At 40.5% G+C, this 17,929-nt stretch overlaps 1 protein-coding gene across 3 annotated transcripts in view; it reads left to right on the forward strand.

The window, feature by feature from the left end:
• GRM5 (glutamate metabotropic receptor 5) overlaps positions 1-17,027 on the forward strand; it is a 402,015-nt gene extending 384,988 nt beyond the window's left edge. For 2 of the 3 annotated variants that reach the window (XM_090030602.1, XM_090030604.1), the window contains one exon: positions 9,101-11,748. In XM_090030602.1, coding sequence (XP_089886728.1) covers positions 9,101-9,926 — 826 coding nt within the window. In that variant the 3' untranslated portion in view covers positions 9,927-11,748. Of the gene's footprint in view, positions 1-9,100; positions 11,749-12,323; positions 12,353-12,884 lie in introns of those variants that run through there. The other variant, XR_016439649.1, reaches the window with a different exon arrangement.
• The last annotated feature ends 902 nt before the right edge of the window (positions 17,028-17,929 follow it).

Consider the following 17,929-nt stretch of genomic DNA (forward strand, 5'->3'; position numbering starts at 1 on the left):
AGAATATCTGTTGTTTAACAGATAGTGGAAGTGCATTTCATGGCTGTGTTTTGTTGTCTCCAGCCTTACTATCCCAAATAATGGTTCTATTAGATCTTACACTCTAAGTAGAGTTGGGACTGAACTGGATGGGAGACCTCCAAAAATATAGGTGCTTCATAAATAATGTATGTGGCATTCTTCCTTCTCAGTTGGTGCGTCTACACGGGACGCCTGAATGCACAGTAGAATGTTCTACTGTGCGTTAGTGCATCACAGCAAAAACTGTGCTAATGTGCAGAAGAATTATTCTACTGTGCATTAAGCATGACAAAAAAAAACCCCTTCACCTTTGCTACTGTGCATTAGTACAGCTACTACGGCTTTATCTAGTACCTCATATTAGACAAACAATGCACAATAGCAAATGCACATTAATGAACATGTAGCTGCACTCAGTGGGCATGTCTACACATGCATTTACTCCAGCCTAGATTTACTGTGCAGTAAACTACCACTCTCTACAAGGCATGCATTAATGTGCATTAGCGTAATTTAATGCACATTACGGGCACGCATCTACATGTGTGCACCCTTACGGCACATTAAAAATGATTAAATTAGGCTAATCATATGCAGGCATCAAATTTAGATGTGATTAGTTAAAGCACATTAATGCATGTGTTGACACGACCTAGCACTAACTTTAGTGTGAGGTCTGCCCAGACCCTAGGGACACATTGCAGGGCTGCAGGAACTTGGCACTAACTTTAGTGCCAAGTCCGTGCATGTGTAGACACCTGCCAAAAATCACTTAATGAACATTAAATTTAGTTGTGCCTAAATACATGTGTAGACATGTCCAGTAAGTATTAAACCAGAGTTGAGGGAACTGAGATGGTTAAATCCTGAAGGAGCAAACAGAAGCAAGACCTTGATCGTTTGTGGATATTTAAAAGAACCCATTATTTTGTTTAACTACAGTAAGGGTTCTGAAGATCTCACCAAATCCTTCATATATCTAACGGGCTTAAAAAATATCCCACATAGTTTGTTGGGCAATGCTAGACCTTTCATACTTTAAAGTTGCTTGTGGAATATTGCTAACATGTTCCCACACAGATGTGAGTCCACTTCAGTGGACTCATGCCTATCCCTGTATAAGCATCCTGCAAATAGTGTTTCCTTCTTCAAGATGGTTAGTATTACTATACTAACAGTTAGTATTTTATGGCTGTATTACTGTTTGCAAGTTATTCTATTTTTAAGGGGAATTATTCTGTTCTAAGTCATATGCAAGTCTCTTTCACCTCCAGCATATAAAATCAATTATGGGATGAAATGTTTTATGAGGCTATCAAAACAAAGGAGTTTGTGTAGGATTGTTATGATTTAGAATTTAAATTACTGGCTTAATTAAATGCAACAAATAAGAAACTGTTTAATAATTCACCTCTTCCCCCACTGAGGATATGAATCCTGTGCGTGTAACTCTCTGCAGTGATATGACATTTAAGTCACATACACCTTCAGGTAGCCCCATTCTATGTGTTTTGCATAAACTGGAAATAATCAGAAGAATTCAAACAATGTTGAGAGAACAAAAACAGAACCCAGGAGAACTTTCCTTTTTATTCTAACTGTAAACTTTCTAATTGTGAGAACGGCGTGAAGGCTATAATATAAAATCCATTGAAATCACTGAGGATACTGCCACTAATATCAATGGGGCGGGTGAGTGGTTCCAATCCCTGTCAAGAAGTGTTAATAACTTCTAAATGACAGACCGAATTGACGGCTGAGTAGGTGTTGGTTGTATCCATGTAGATCTAAGGCCATAGGCAGACAAGGTTCTTTGGCTAAATGTGATATCTGTTATTAAACCAACTAAATAATCAGGGGAAAATTTTTTGAAAGTTTTAAGGTGTAAACACCCTTTTTCAGGCAGAGGGAGAGTCTACAGTTGTATTGTACTCTCCTGGATGGGATAGGCTTCTCCCATCCAGAAGAGCCCAATACAACTGTAGACTCTCCCTCTGCATGAAGAAGGGTGTTTGTACTAGAAACCTTGCAAAGAACAATTTTTCCAAATATTTTGTTCGTCTAATAAAAGATACCACATTTACCCAAATAAACTTGCTGGCTCACTAGGCGGCACTCTCCTTTCTGGTCCCATCTGGATTTGGTGTGCTAGCTAGGTGGTGAGAAGCATTGTGCTGCTGGGAGTGTCACCTTTCTGATCAGAAGTAAAATCAGATCCTGATCAAATATATTAATTAATAATTTCAATGTAGTCTTTCTTTGTAAAGAAAGAAAAAAATGCTAACTATAGGGTCCTGACCAGTTTCCAGTGTAGGTAATTATCTGAGGCTTACTAGAAACGCTCCTGAAATATCACTTAGAAACCCTATACAGTACTTCCCTTCTTCCCTCAACAGATATATACTGCTAATACAGCTGCTGTGATCTGGTGCCTTGACGGCTGCACTAAGAGGTCATTGCAGTGGTTTCTTTCTGTAACTCCTACATCTGATTGCAGTTTGCTTTTGGTTCTTTTAAATGAAAGCCACTCTCTAAATGCCAGTTGAGATTTTCAAAGTAGTAGAAGCACTTGGCTGCCCAGTTCCCATAACAAGAAGACAAGTGCTTCTTTGGAAGCAGTAAAAAAAATGTCACTCTGAGTTGGGGCGGGGGGCGCTCTAGCTGTGCCCAGAAGATAGGAAGCAGCAGCTCACCAGCCCAAAACAGAAAAGGAGACAAAGTACGGTGAAGAATAATGTAAATAGAACAACTCTTTCTGCTATTCTTTACCTCCGTCACGACAGGAGGTCTGCAGTCAAAATGTAATGATCATACAGCTCCCTATGAAACTCAGGATAAGATAATACATGTGTTTTGCCTGCTTAATTCCATTTTATTTCCAGTTTACTATGGAACGAATCTCTGTGAACTTAAGAGAAGATTAAGCTATATGCCTTGATGCATGTCCCTAGTGATCTACTTGTTCACAGCAGAATTATCATGTCACTGGGGGAAATAATTACATAGTTATTTAATTGTTTTCTTATGCTCTTCTTTAAATAAAGCCAATCATTAAAATCCTAAGCAGCATTTACCTCCGTAGTTGTTCCCATTGCTCTCTCATTGGTAGTTTAGAGACAGCTCAGGTGTCAATTGATATGAGTCAAGGGATCTCACCCAACTGCATCCACCCAGGAGCTGTCTTTGCTGATGATATGGGCAGATAGCTCAAGTGCCCCATTAAGACCTCTTAATCCTCCAACACCTTTTGCTCTCCCTCCTTCTGCAAATCCAGCTGCAGGAGGAGACTACTAGCTTCCTTTCCCCTCAACTTCTGGTACAAGTGCATTCTTCCCCCTCAGCTTCTGAACATTAAAATGGCTCAGTACATGAAAATCAGGGAGAAAAAGAGCAGGAACCATGAGATGAAGATGATCCACTGCAAAAATAAGGAGGACAAATGGTTCTATTCTCCAGTTTGGGAGAGGACTGCAGAGAAGGGGGATCAGAAATGCTCCTCCTTTATTTGTGCCTCATGTGTTGGACCTCTCCAAAGGTTCTTTGAAAGTGATTGTGAAGCAAATAACCAAGTGCCAGTCCTACTCTTGTGGGAACAGTGCTTAAAGACATGTTAGAGAAGCACTGAAAGGGCTTACTGGCTTACTCCCTATTGCACACATATGTGTTTCTTCCTTCAGGAGAGATCCTAATCCTAAAAAAGATACCATAATCTTAAAAACAGGGGGTATAAGGCATTCTGATTCTGTTAAGCAAGATTCCAGTAAGTGGCAGATATGACCAAATTTAGCTAAATCCAGTTTATTTGTTTATATCATTTTTGATAGAGTGGCCCCATATAAACTGACTCCCAAATAACTACATCAGTATTACTTCATTTCTGTGTTATTTCCATGCTAGTTTGTACTATACAGGAGGCCTGACTTAAGCCAACCTCTTGTTTTTGATCCATATAAATCCATATAAATAACATGGCTGAAATTAGTAAAATAATTTTGGATTTACAGCAGTGCGGCTGTAAACAGGCTGGCCCTTATAAGCTATAAAGATGCATTATGCTCATTTTATTCTGGTTTCAGGACAGTTCAAAAGTATACTATCTGTTCTTGCTATCTCATAAAACATGACATCCCATACTTGTTATTTATGTATGGTAGTCACAACATTTTAATAAGAAAATAAGTGATTTGTTTTCAACTTGCATACACTGATAGTTAATTAACTACTGATAGTAACAGAGAAAAATATACTTCTACAGGAAGAATTTCTCACCAGAGCTAGTTTTTATCAGCTCCTGGCAAACCAGAGGGATGACGGTCTTGCTCTAAAATTAATACAGAGTTTCCAGTTTGTGACTTTCAGAACACTTTTCCTCTTCCTCATTTCTCCTCTATTTTTAAAAGAGCTGCACAAGATGGAAGTGTTGCCATTCTGACTCTGCTGCTGATTTTTTAATGGCAATTAACTAAGGAAACCCAATTGGCAGAACTGTGCACATTCTTGTAAATGTGAGGAAACACAGCTCTAAGCAATGCAGAATGTCTGTAACATCAACAGAAACAAAGGGCAAATTCATAGTTTTGACACAGTAAAGAAGAACATCTATCGGAGAAACATTATCTTCTATGTCTGTGGATGCAATACAGTGAATATTTTTAAAAAATTCTGAATACAAAACAATGCTATTAAGAAAGAGACAAAAATATACATGAATCCAATACAAATTAACAAGGGAGAGAAGGAGGAACCTGGCTAAATCATTATACTATGAGGATGTGTGGACAGTTACAGAGGGAAGAGCTGAATGGTAGTTGTCTTCAACAGCTCTCCCATTTTAAATGTGTATTTCTTAAACATATTAGATCATGGAACCTAAACTGGTTAAGAAAAACCAAATAAATATGCATACCTGTGGTACAGAAACAGGAAGAATTATTAGGTCCCTAGTAGATGTTACACTTAAGATATGATTAACCAGTTAATCATGTCTTAAGTAGTAACCTGGCCACACAGTCATTCAACTGATGACTAGATAGCACAGGGAATAAGCCGTAAAGTTATTATACCAAAAGTATGCAATAACTTTGTGGCTGGTTCCCATCCCACCTTACATTGAACATGTGGCCAGCACCAGAGTCCCAAAGGGCTCCAGTTCATTCCTGAGACTGGGACCACCCTTTAGCCTAGGGCTTCATGTGCTCCCATGCCTAGAAGCTGTGATCAGCTGAACAGCACTTCTAGCCATGGAAGCACCACTTGGCAGTACACAGGGAGCCTGGGACCAAGTTACTAGGCTTCCCCTTCACCGGCAATATGGCACAATTGGGATCTGATCCCTGATCCCACACTCATGTCCCCTGATCATGCATGTATGACACAGCAGTAGGTGCGATTGTTGGGGTAATGGATCAGATCCCATCTCATCTTTAATTGAATGTCTGTCAGTGACCTTAGTGTAGTGATTATAGGTTCAATAAACACTCGTATACATGAATGAGAAGAACTAATCAACAAGCTAATTGTTGAGCAGTAGGCAATCCTATGCAAAACTCTGTCTCTAACTAACTACTCCCAACTTCCTCAGTCACGAAATACAATCACTAAATACCTCTCTTTAACGAGAAATACAGTCCCTTGTTGAGCTGTAAATAATAGCGGTCGTTTGATGTCATTCCTAGGTGTAACCAGGTCTCCATTCAGTTCACGGTATCAAAAATAGAAGTTTAACAAAGCAGGGCAGTATTTAAATATATGATCTGGCCTCAGCAACATTTTTGGCATTCCTCTGGGAACGTAAGGGAGTAAATTTTTGGTTCTCATGAGAGCAACTGACAGCAACCAAAATTTCTTTGTAAAAAAAAAAAAGCCCCTGAACTAGATGACCCTCGGGGTCCCTCCTGATCCTTTCACTGACAAAAAGGTTCCAATCACTCAAAGGGACATGGCATAGTTTGGCACAATAAATGTGAAAATGTAAGCGTTTGTGATATTCCGTTAGCAGACATCGTGGTCTATGTCTCTGTTGTTTATCTGATTTCGATATGAAGTGTGCGCATTGTAGCGTTATGTAGTTAGATTGGACACATAGTGATATGTATGTGCAGCAGGACATTAAGAAGTGATACTTGAAACAATCCTGCCCCACCACTCCTAATCACAATAAGCATCGCCCAGCCCTATTAAAATACAAAAAGCAAATTGCTCTGTGTACAAAGAGCTTATAGACATTAGTTCTTCTTAGTACATTATTAATTTTGTGTTAGCTGATAGAATTGTAAATAGGAGCAACCGGATATACCAGGGAGGCTAGAGTCCTGAAATTACTTGTCTAATTACTGCTGAATATAGCACTTGCATTTTAATACCTAAAAGGTCTTTTGTGGAGGGAATGGCGTGGAATAGATCACAATGAAATTGGTAGATGTTAAATTCAGATTATTTTACAAGGGGCTTGGGATAAATGGGAACCAAACTAGTCAGGTCTTTCTCAGATAATTGTAGTAAGTAGCCAGTGGCCTCCTCTTCAGCTATAATTATGGCCAGCTTATAACCTTACCTGTGAGTCAGAGGCAGCACATGGCTGCATTGTTGGGGGTCAGCCCAGAGGGAGCATGGGACTCCCACTTGCTCCACTGAAGAAATAGTATGCTGCTGCCTTTTATCAGGTGCTGTCTTCCACACTACACACTGGCTCACGCTGGCTCTTCACCCCTAAAGTCTTTGGCTAGAAGGCAAGGCTCTGCCAGTTTCCTTGCCATCTCCCTCCTGACTTTCCCAGAGACATGCAGGGGCCTCAGAGGCTCTGCTTTCCACCTGTGCATGATGCAGGAGAAAAATGTAGAAACCTCAGAGCCCTTAACTCCCCCCCTCGGGTCCCTTCACTGCCATGTACTGATTTAGCCCACACAAAACAGATTGGTTCAGGTAGCACATTTAAAGAGGCAGAGCACATCAGAGCAACAAAACTATGGAGAGTCCGAATGATCAGAGTTAAGGATTAGGTCAGTGATTCTCAACCAGGGTGCCACGGTACCTCGGGGTGCCACCAAATCCTTTGAAGGGTGCTGTGAGGCGTGAGGAGATAAGCAGTGACTTGGGCTGTTCCTGGCCTGGCCACACTTGCACCCTCACTGGCCAGCCCTGCTATACAGAGGTAAGCAGTGTAATATATAAATTAGTTTTTAAAATAGGGGGCCACTGAATTCACAGAAGTTATGGAGGGGACCTCGAGTTCAAAATGGTAGAGAACCACCTGTTTGCTTTTTGTCCCCCTCTCCCCAGACAGCAAAGGGCAGGAAATCATCCTTCAGGCAAGCACAACTCTTCTCAGGCTCCTGCTCACAATGGCAGGGGCTATCTTAGAGTTTAGTTAGTTTGCTTCCAAAAAGCCAGTGGTTTAGGTAGTGTCCATCTCCTAAAATCTATCATGCTCCTGTTTATAAGGAACATTGTCATGGCATGTGATCCATTGTATTTCCCTGGAAGGTGACCATAGGCATTCACAAGTCAAGGTTTTTAGGTCCCTGGAAGAGACAGTGAAGGCTCTTTCAACCAAATGCAAAACTATGTGCAGTTGCTTTAGTATGATTATATTTTATGAACTGTTACATAGCATACTATAAATTAGGCAGTAGTCACTTTGGGCTTAAAGAAAGCATGTCTAAACTTGTCCGTGCACTGCCAGGATCTCAATCTGCTTGCGTTTCCACAAAAAAATGTAAACTGTTGCAACCGTCTTGGAAATCCCAATAAATGGCTTTAAAGTCTCGTCATTTCATACACAAGTTATGCCTGTATGTCACTATGTATGTGAAGACTTACGTTCTTACTGTTGCTGTCGTTTTGGGGTCAATGTCTATTTTCATGAAGAATTTTTTTCTACTGCTAATGGTCTTTCTTAATCCTGAGAGCCACAGGTGAATGTGGAGAGTTGTCTGAGTCTTGTATATACACAAACAAAAATCCAGTTGACTTGAAAGGAGAGGAAGAGATGAAAGGAGCAATGTCATGCTATGCATTTGAGATATCTGCAATCAGCTCACTGATGAGGGGTCCTTTCCACAGACAGTAAGGGGAGATGGATCAACAATGTGCTGGGGGGGGACCCTGTAAGGAACCTGTTTTTGGATGGAAGAGAAGGACTGAAACTCAAACAGCCATTGGGACTGGACATTTCTAGAACAATGGAGTTGGTGCCTCTGTTCCTCTGAGCTGACCTGTAATTAAACATCCTGGGTGCATTAACTGAGTGGCAAATCTGATCTAAGGCTGAAAATGAAAATGAGCCACTAACCTCAGGTTCCTGGAAGTGTCACCAGTTTTAAGTTTCCTGCTGCATTTGGGAAGAGCAGAGAAATACTGAGCTGAGGTACAACAAGCAGAATTGTTCCAAGTAGTCTACAAAGCAAGTTTCAGAACCAGGCTGGCATCTCCTCGTTTCTCCTGTTCTTTCATGATATGTATAAGTCACTCAATCCCTTTTTATTTTCAGCCTCTGGTTAGGCAAACTAGATAGCTAATACCCTTCATTTTTAATGACAGGTCAGCAGCTTCTCCAACAAACTCAAATTTCATGTGGGCAAGCTAGGTTTTAGTTGTCCCAGGATACCCGGCAGCAGTTTAATTTAATCCAGTCTAGGACTGCCTGAAATTAGGATACCGGAGAGTCACTCTGTGTTCCAGATATGAACAAGGGATTGAGGAACCTGTCTGCTATGGGAGGCCAAGTCACTGGGCTGTTACAAACATTGCAAGATGAGCATTGTTTTATTAGGTTGCCGCAAGTGTTGCTTCTGCTTAATCAGGCCATGCATTAATACATGTTCTTTTTGATCATATATAGATCAAAATAGATATCTACAGATATCTATAGATATCTATATACACGCACACACACATCCACACACACACACACACACACACACACACTCTTTTACCATCAACTTTACAGGGCTCATGATATGTGTGTACTGGAACACAGGCCGCCCACATCAATTATTTAGTAAGACAGAGAATGTGAGCCTCCATGACTGTAAGTACTGCCTCAATGCAAGGCATAATCTGATCTCATTTGCCTTCACAGCTCTAATGGAAAATCAGTCTCGTGGGCCCAGAACGAGAAGAGCAGTAGAGGAGCACACCTTTGGCAAAGGCTATCAATCCATATCAACAAAAAGGAGAATCCCAACCAAACTGCAGTGATCAAGCCCTTTTCGAAAAGCACAGATAGTAGCCGACATAGCAGCAGCACCACTATTCCTGAGACCAGTGCCAAAATGCTGTATGATGTCTCAGAAGCAGAGGAGCATTACCCAGCTCAGTACCGGCCACAAACCCCCTCACCTATCAGTACGGTAAGCCACAGAACTGCCTCCGTTAGCCGAACAGATGACGATGCCCCTACTTTCCAGACGGAGAATGCCCAGAGAAGCAGCTCCTCTCAAGGTTCCCTGATGGAGCAGATCAGCAGCGTGGTCACACGCTTCACAGCCAACATCAGCGAGTTAAACTCTATGATGCTTTCCACCACCACACCAGGGGCCATGGTGGCCACTCCTCTCTGTTCTTCATACCTGATTCCAAGGGAAATCCAGCTTCCTACCACAATGACCACGTTTGCAGAGATCCAACCACTCCCTGCCATTGAAGTCAATGGTGCATCCCAGTCAGCTAGGAAACCTTCAAATGGCAGCATCAAGGAAGGTACTTCAGAGGCCCCACCACCGGCAAAGCAAGATCTTGAGGAGTTGGTAGCTTTAACTCCTCCCTCCCCTTTTAGAGACTCCATTGATTCAGGGAGCGCATCTCCCAGCTCCCCGGTGTCTGAATCAGCTCTCTGTATCCCTTCCTCCCCGAAGTATGACACCCTTATCATCAGAGATTACACTCAAAGTTCTTCTTCGCTGTGAATGTAGTTCAAGACAACCCTGGATCTCAACAGCTATGAGCAGATGGAAAGGGGACATCCAAGCCTTCAAGATCTCCCGTGCTTACACAGGTACAATGACAGGCATTGGGTCATCTTGTGAAGAACAGAGTAGGAGAAACAGAATCATTTGAAATGGAAACATCAGACGTATGATTTTAGAGACAAAAATGTATTTGTGGCAGATATTCGTGGCCTTAAAAAACATGGGCTTTTAAGAAACACTGCATCTATTTTCGAGGGCTTAAAAGGAGTCTGTTAAATCAGTTACATACCAAGTGCTTTGCTTTAGTATAACAACGAACCATGTGTAAAATATATGAAAAGGGTAGATTGTAAGCAACTGTACCATGTTTTGTTTGTTTACTCTGATTCCATATCCAGAAGTGAACCTTGATCTTTTATCAAGAACAGAAGACCAAACATTGAATGTACATTTTCTAACAGACTCAAAATCTGGGACCAAAATGCCAGGCTTTCTTTTCTTTTTCTATGAAGATCTCAAGAGGCAGTAATGTATGTTCTGTAACTACCAAACTTTTTGCTGAAGCATATTGTGTACCTGATACACTACGCGTGGATAATAATAAGCAGAGGCTTTGCAGCGAGTGACTGCAATACGGAGGGCTTAACAAGCGACTTCTCAAGATTACAAATTTGTTTATGTGAAATTCTCTACTCTAAGTATCAAAAATTCAGTTTCTTAACATTGGATTCACCTTCACAGCAACAAAACCTGAGGAAGATTTCCTGACTATTTCACCATGTTGCCAACTAATAATGAAGTAGCAAAAAAAATATTTTCTGGAGTACTGTTTTGTAATTCCCTTATCAGGGCAAGTTGTTGAGGTGAATACTCTCTTTCTAGCAGCATTACAGAGCTATAGCATAACTGCGTTCCCTTATGACATTCACACATTTTTATGGGCATTCATACAGTAACATTGCCAGTTAAAATATTTATTGGGCTCCCGTGATCTTTGCTTGTAAGGAACAGGTAAACAGTCTAAGGTTTTCCTTTGCTTCTTTAAAAAACAGAACATTAAGAAAGGGGTCTGGATTATGATGAGTGATTCCGGTTTCTGGAAGGGAGTGTCATGATCATAATTCATTTACAGAACAAAACCAAACCTATCTGGAAGTCTGCTTAGAGGTGGTTTAGCTAATCTTTAACAAGCAATGATTTTAACTTTATTTAGCTGCCAATGGAGTGCAGCTATGAACTGTGACAAGAGAAGACTTTCAAAGCAATACACAGTAAACGTGAACACAAAGGAGATGTAATGAGATACAACCAACAGATCTTTCTTTGTTTCTTAGCAGCTCCTAGAAGAAGCAAGAGAATAATTGATTTTTTCCCCCTATATTAAAGTAGTACACTTTAGCGCACTTCATGCTGCCATGGCACTTTTTAATACATGCAGGGAAGGAATTTAAAGTTTGAATAGAAGTAAAAGAATTTTGATAGGTATAGATATATAAGCTATGTGATTCAATCCCTAAATACGCACTGTATTTACTCCCCCCATTCATGATTCATATCCTCAGGTGCCAAACTTTTACATTTATTTATTTTTTAAATAAGGATACTATGAAGAGGTGTATGATTTACTGCAATTCAGTTTAGTTGATACGGCCTTATGTGGAAGATAGCCTTAAGGACGGGAGCCTTTGAAATAAGGCAGGTGCATATTAATTTTTTGTAACCCCTGAACCTTATTCTTGTCCAGCTCTATAAATATTTTGCTATCAAAACTGACAATTGTTTCCATTTCCAGTGAAAGGCATAACAAATATGGGATTGAAAAAAGAAGCATTTTTTTTTTCCATTTCAGCAAGAACATTTTTATTGTTTTGAAGCTAGCTCATAATTTTATATTGTGCATCCCAATTTTTTATTCAATTACATTTCAAACAAAATCTCTTTTATTTAAAAATTATAAGGCTAATTAAGTACCACCTTTCAAGGGAGGTGGTGCTCTCCCCTACCTTGGGAGTCTTCAAGAGGAGGCTAGACATGCACGTGGCTGGGGTCGTCTGACCCCAGTGCTTTTTCCTGCCCAGGGCAGGGGGTCGGATTTGATGACCTACTCACGTCCCTTCCTACCCTAACATCTATGGATCTATGAATCTGAGTACCACTTTAAAATAACACCCTTTATTAGCCTGGGACATTCTGTGTAAGCCACAGTTGTGCAATAGTAACTCCATCTTTAGTTAACTATTTGTGTCCTTATGAGATGCGCAATCTAGGAAAAGGGCATTTCAATTCAGGAACACAATATAAATGTTCTCATTATGCAGCGTAGACCAGAATGAATCTATGGGAAATGTTGCTCGTGGAATATTTACAAAGTACTATATATGTTTTCTTTTACAGAAAACTGCTTTGATTTATGGACAGATCAAGTGAGTGGTTTGCCTGCATTTCTAGAATATTGTCTCCTTTTCAGATAGTCCCATATTTCAAAGGGCTGATCAGTTACACGAACAGATTTCCCCTGCCCCTGACTCTCCCTAAACATTTAGGCCTCATTTATGTAGGCCTTTCTTCTGTTGGCAGCACTTATACCAGTATCCCTACTGAAACCTCTGGGATTAATTTCACAAGGAATTGCCCACAGCATACAACTGGGCCCTTATAATATATTGTTAATTCATCTTCTTTAAGAACTTAGGAGCATGAAGGGAAGGCTATCAAACCATACTTCAGCATACATAATACATCATCTGCCCTGCATCTCCCAAATCATAATTTAGAAAGCTACTTCAATCTGATTGGCCACAGCTTCCATTCAGAGTTTATTTGTTAATTTTTTATCTCGCCAAGAAACGATTTATCCCTCATTTTAATGCTAGTTAGATACCATCTTTTGATTGAGTAGGTTCTTTTTGAAACACTAACCATATATTAAATGCCCTTTTGTTTTTTCTCACTAAGGTCAGATTCTGCATCTCTTGTACATCCATCAGCAACAGTGAGAGTTGTGAGTGCACAAGGATTGACCCTGTTGAAACTGTACTTCTCTTCTCTCTTTAGATAAGCAGTTATTGCTGGTCAATCTGCAATGAAAAACAGCTTATTATTAACACTAGGCATAGAATGACTGAACATATTTCAGAAAGGCAAGCTGGTCTGTATGGGTATTCCCTTGCAAACTTCATTTGAATATTACAGGAACAAAGGGAAGTTGTTGAGGATTGAAATAGGAGCAAAAGAGAGGTTTGAAGCACTGGAAGAGTGCCTGCTGGGCCTGTAGGAACCTAAGCAAGAGCCAAAAGCAGTTGGTAGGGGAGAAGGGAAAGAAAATGGAGGTTACAATTATCATTTATATCTACTTCCACACGTATGTATCAGGACATCTGAAGGATCCCCAAAATCACTTGCATGATTTATTCTTTGGCCCAGCCCTTGAAGAGTAGAGATGTGACCCATCTCTGGAAGCTGTGCTAATGAAATAAAGTGGTCAGCTCTGGCAATCTAGTTGCATCATATGCAGAAAAAGCTATAAATAGAAATATCTGCACAGGAAAATCAGCTCTGAAGAATACATGATTTTGGAGATGTGTCCCTTTTACTTCTATCTAAATACTTAGTGGCTGGCTTCCTATGGGTAGCACAGACCAGAGGCCCTGGTCTGTGAAGCATTTGTTTATGCCCCATGGAGACTTGTTTGATCTCATGGTGCTGAGTTCTACTCCTGATTTCCAATCTGAATTAAAAGACAGCTTCATTTGTTTTCTTGCTTGGGCATATATGCATGTCTCAATCAGAAAGGGGAGAGAACGTTATTTATAGAGAGCATGAACACACGGACAGGTGATCTGTGAACTAATATCTGGATTCCATTGCAGTTCACTCCATAAAAATATTTGGGAAACTTTAGCTGCGAGAGGAGAAAAAAAGACAACTGAGACAGAGAACGTAAGTGTGAATGCTTATTCCTAGGAGAAGTGGAGTTGAGTCTTTGTGTTCATACTGCATACCAATCCCAGACTCTACCTTAGACATAAAGACAGAGAGAGAAAAAGAGAGAGCTTATCGCAAATGTTAGTTGCAAAGAGAAGGCTCATTGCTGGGCTTGTGTCATGTCAGGTAGTGCGCCAACATCCTTATCTCACAAGAAGTCAGTGTTGGGGCCAGATTCAATAAAGGAACACAGGCAGAATGTAGGTGCTTTTATCCAGAATCACAATTCTGAACACCGTTCACCCTCACTGGCCACCAAACCTTGGAAAGCCCGTAACCTCTGTCTCCTGCTTGACTTAGATGTTCTCAAGGGATCTGGAATGGTGTCTCTGGACATGTCCAGAAATGCTCCAGTCATAATAGGGAAGAATAGCTCAGTATCTAACTTATCAAGATCCAGAACAAAGCATTCCTGCCCTTAAGAAGCTGAAGAACATCTCAGAACGTGCCCAACATACACTGACAGGATCTGGGTCCCCATGAAAGTAGTGACTTACTTCCTTTTAAGATGGTGGTGCTGAGTCCAGTGTTGCCATTATATAATGATGTAGTGGATGGGGCATTTATCTAGGAAAGGAAATATGTGGGATCAACTCGGTTCCCTCCTCTCCCAGAGAGGATGGAAACTCACATGGTATACAATCATGCCTTACCTACTAGGCAATCTGCTATTCTGGTTAAATGGGATCACTTTCTACCGTTCTCTTTAGAATTTGGTCTATGGTACAGAGGACAATGCAAAAACTATTTGCTGAAAGATGGAGAGCAAAAACCTGACTTTGCAACCTACTTATTAAGGCATCCATGTGGGATTGGGATGACCTGGGTTCCAGCCTTTGTTCTCAGAACTGGCCCTGTATTTTTTCCAGTGACTGTTTAATGGAAAGCTGGACCAAAGGTCTCCCTCCTCCAAGATGAATCCCTAACCACTGCACTATGGAGTCACCAGCTTTTTCTGCTTTATCTCTGCCTGAAAGAATATTGATTATTTTATTTTATTTGGCTCAACAGGAACCTCCTCATGCTTCCCAACAAAATAACCTGTTGCCTTCTCTTATGGGTTTAATCCTTTTAAGAAGAAGCTAGTAGACTTAAAGCAGGAATTTAGGTGGAGGTACCTGTTTGCAAGCCTCCCTTTGTGCATAGCATTTCCTTTTTAGCTAGCACCAGCCTGCTAACTCTAGCAGCTCTGAAACAGTGTGATGGCTGTTTTGGATACTGTCCTAAGAGACCTAATCTTTCCCATACATTTGGAATGGTATTCCAGGCATCAAACACAGGTTCTAAAAGTAGATGTACATGGCACAAGTCAATACCACAGAGAGGTACCCAAGCTCAAACTGAACAAGCTAGCTCAGGCACTGGAAGCAGTGTAGCTGTGTTAGTGCAGTGCCCTGCTCAGGTTAATTAGCTACAGCCTAAAAAGTAGGTTTTGTTAGGGCTTTGCTGTGTGGCACAATTAGCACATGTTTTAGCTGAGATCATAGTATTACTGAGCCATGTTTAAAGTTAGAACATGTTCTGAGCAATCACATGGTAGAGGTTTACTATGATCTCAGATGACTCTGGACAGGCAGGAGCCAGCTGTGTCCCAGCACCAGTAAGGATGTGCAACCCCCATAACCTTAAGCCCACTGCCAACTCCCCAGTGTGCCCAGCACTACCCAGCCTGGGAGTGCCTGCCTTTGGCATGCTGGGCCAAGCCTCTGTCACTGGTGGCAGGTGGAAGGAGGCCTGGGGAGCCAAGCCTGGGAAAGGACATCACTCCTACCGCTGGATCCATCAGCTGAACCGTGCCTCTGCTGCTGGCAGAGAGATATGCCAGGGCTGGGCCCAAACTCTGGTGCACTGTCAGAGCTGGGGCTGACAATCACCAAGCTCTCTTTGTAATATCTCCATGGAGCAAGCTGACAATAGCAGAACACATTACCTTATACAGTCTGGAGATACTCCACCCATGAAAAATCATACCTTTGCTATGATACGATCAAACTTAGCACACATTTTACTGCTTGAACGCATGAATGATTGTGTTGTAAGAGCAGCTAACACATCCTAAATGTAATGTGCAACATGGCTCCTCATCTGGGCAGTCTATTATGCTGATACCGTTTTACTGCTGCCAGAACCCATGCTAACTTGTTTTTAACTAACTTCATACCAGGTAGGTATCTCCTAACTTTTAGGTACCTAAGGCCTTTATTAAATCTGGCCTTTGATCCACTAAGGCCAATGGAGTCATTCCTGACTTATGTTAGCGCAAATGAGGTCAAGGCTTGACTGTGATCAATGAAATCTAGATGTTCATTATTTGCTTCAGCAGGGAATGTTAGAAGGCAAAAGTGACTTAAGATTTCTTTGGTCCAAACTGCAGAATTATTTTATTAGGTTAATCCTTAAGAGAATTTGCTTAGTTTGGTGGCCAGCACCTTCCCACTGATTTGCTTTAGCAGGTATTCTGGTTGCAAAATAAACCTGTGATTGAAAATGTTGAGGGATGTTAGAATAAGCAGTCCACAAACAAAAAACAGGTCATGGATCCACTGCAGTTTCTTAATTCTTGGAGGCAAAGTGCTCCCAATGAACAAAAAGGAGAGGGAAAATAAAACATTCATATGCTTCCCTCCCTATGTGTACTGCACATACAGAGGCTTTGGCTGAATTATCTGAGTTCATTTCTTTTGCTACAGCTTATTGTTATACCCAAGCTGTCAAAATCTCTGTGGTTGCCACTTCCAATTTTATACTGTGAAAAGAAAAAAAAATAACAGATCAGTGAAACATAAAGGTAAGTAAAGAATTGATCTTAGTGATGAACTGGTATACAAGGCTGGGTTTTGTCTTGTCTGAGCAATGACAGTGCTAATACTAAATAATACATTGCTGAGTCACTCTGATCTGCCAAATGCAAACAAATATACTATGTATATTATATGTACTAATAGGATTCAATGGCAGCTGCTGGTGGTATTTGTAATTAGAAATCTATATAGAATATAGATGTTTTAGAGAGATGGTGCCAATTCTAAAAGATTTGTGTGGGCTACAAGTGCGTGTAATTATTTTTTTTTATTTGCTAATAACTTATTATGAAAATTTGGATTTAAACATTCTGTGAGCATTTGTTCTTTTCTAAGTTGTCGCTGCTTATACTATTAAACAATAGAGAATGTAAAGTTATTTTGATGTGAACTGAAAATGATTTTTCATAAAATTTAACATTTTTATCAGCTTTGGTTCCGCTTTCTACTTGTATAAATGTAATTTATTTTAGAGTTTAAAAATACATTTGCTTGTTTCTTGGTTGTCTACAACATGTTATAGTTGGTGTTTATGTACAGTCAGGTACTTTTTGAACAGTATTAAAAAATCCTGTGATATGACTTAAACTTTGTTTTTTTATACAATAGTTTAAACCATGCTTTTAACAGGTTTTTCCCCAAATGAACCTGCATAAAAATATTCTGAATTCTTGTGATACGCAAAAGGTAAATCTTATATACATATATATGTGCAGACACACACAGAAATACTCATAATTCTCAAGTGTAATGTGATTTTTTTCCCCTTTTACAATTAGCATATTTGGCCCTGGTTTAAAGATTCACTTATAGATTTTAATTCCAGATGGGAATATTGTCATAATTCAATCTAGAATAATATAGGTCAGTGCTTTTCACATAGCAGTTCCCTCAGTTCACCAATATTCTGAAAGACAGACCATATCATTCAGTCTTGATATAAAAACTTAATATTTTCCACTGGTCACTTATCCCCACTGCTAATGAAAACTGTGCCTGTCTTTATCCTGACTGATCTGGCTTCAGCTTCCAGCAACTGGAAGTTGTTACACTGGGCTCCCGTACACGTGCATGGAGCCTGCTCCAACACGCTGGAAAGCCAGATTCATAGATTCTGCTGGAGCACAAAAATTGATGCACTCTAGCACCTTTCCATGTCATGCATATCAGTGTTATTGTGCTTCTCTGCACTGAAAAAATGGCAGTGGGGCACAC

Source organism: Crocodylus siamensis, chromosome 1 (genome assembly GCF_052110815.1).
Source record: "Crocodylus siamensis isolate JL-2025a chromosome 1, ASM5211081v1, whole genome shotgun sequence".
Lineage (NCBI taxonomy): Eukaryota > Metazoa > Chordata > Crocodylia > Crocodylidae > Crocodylus > Crocodylus siamensis.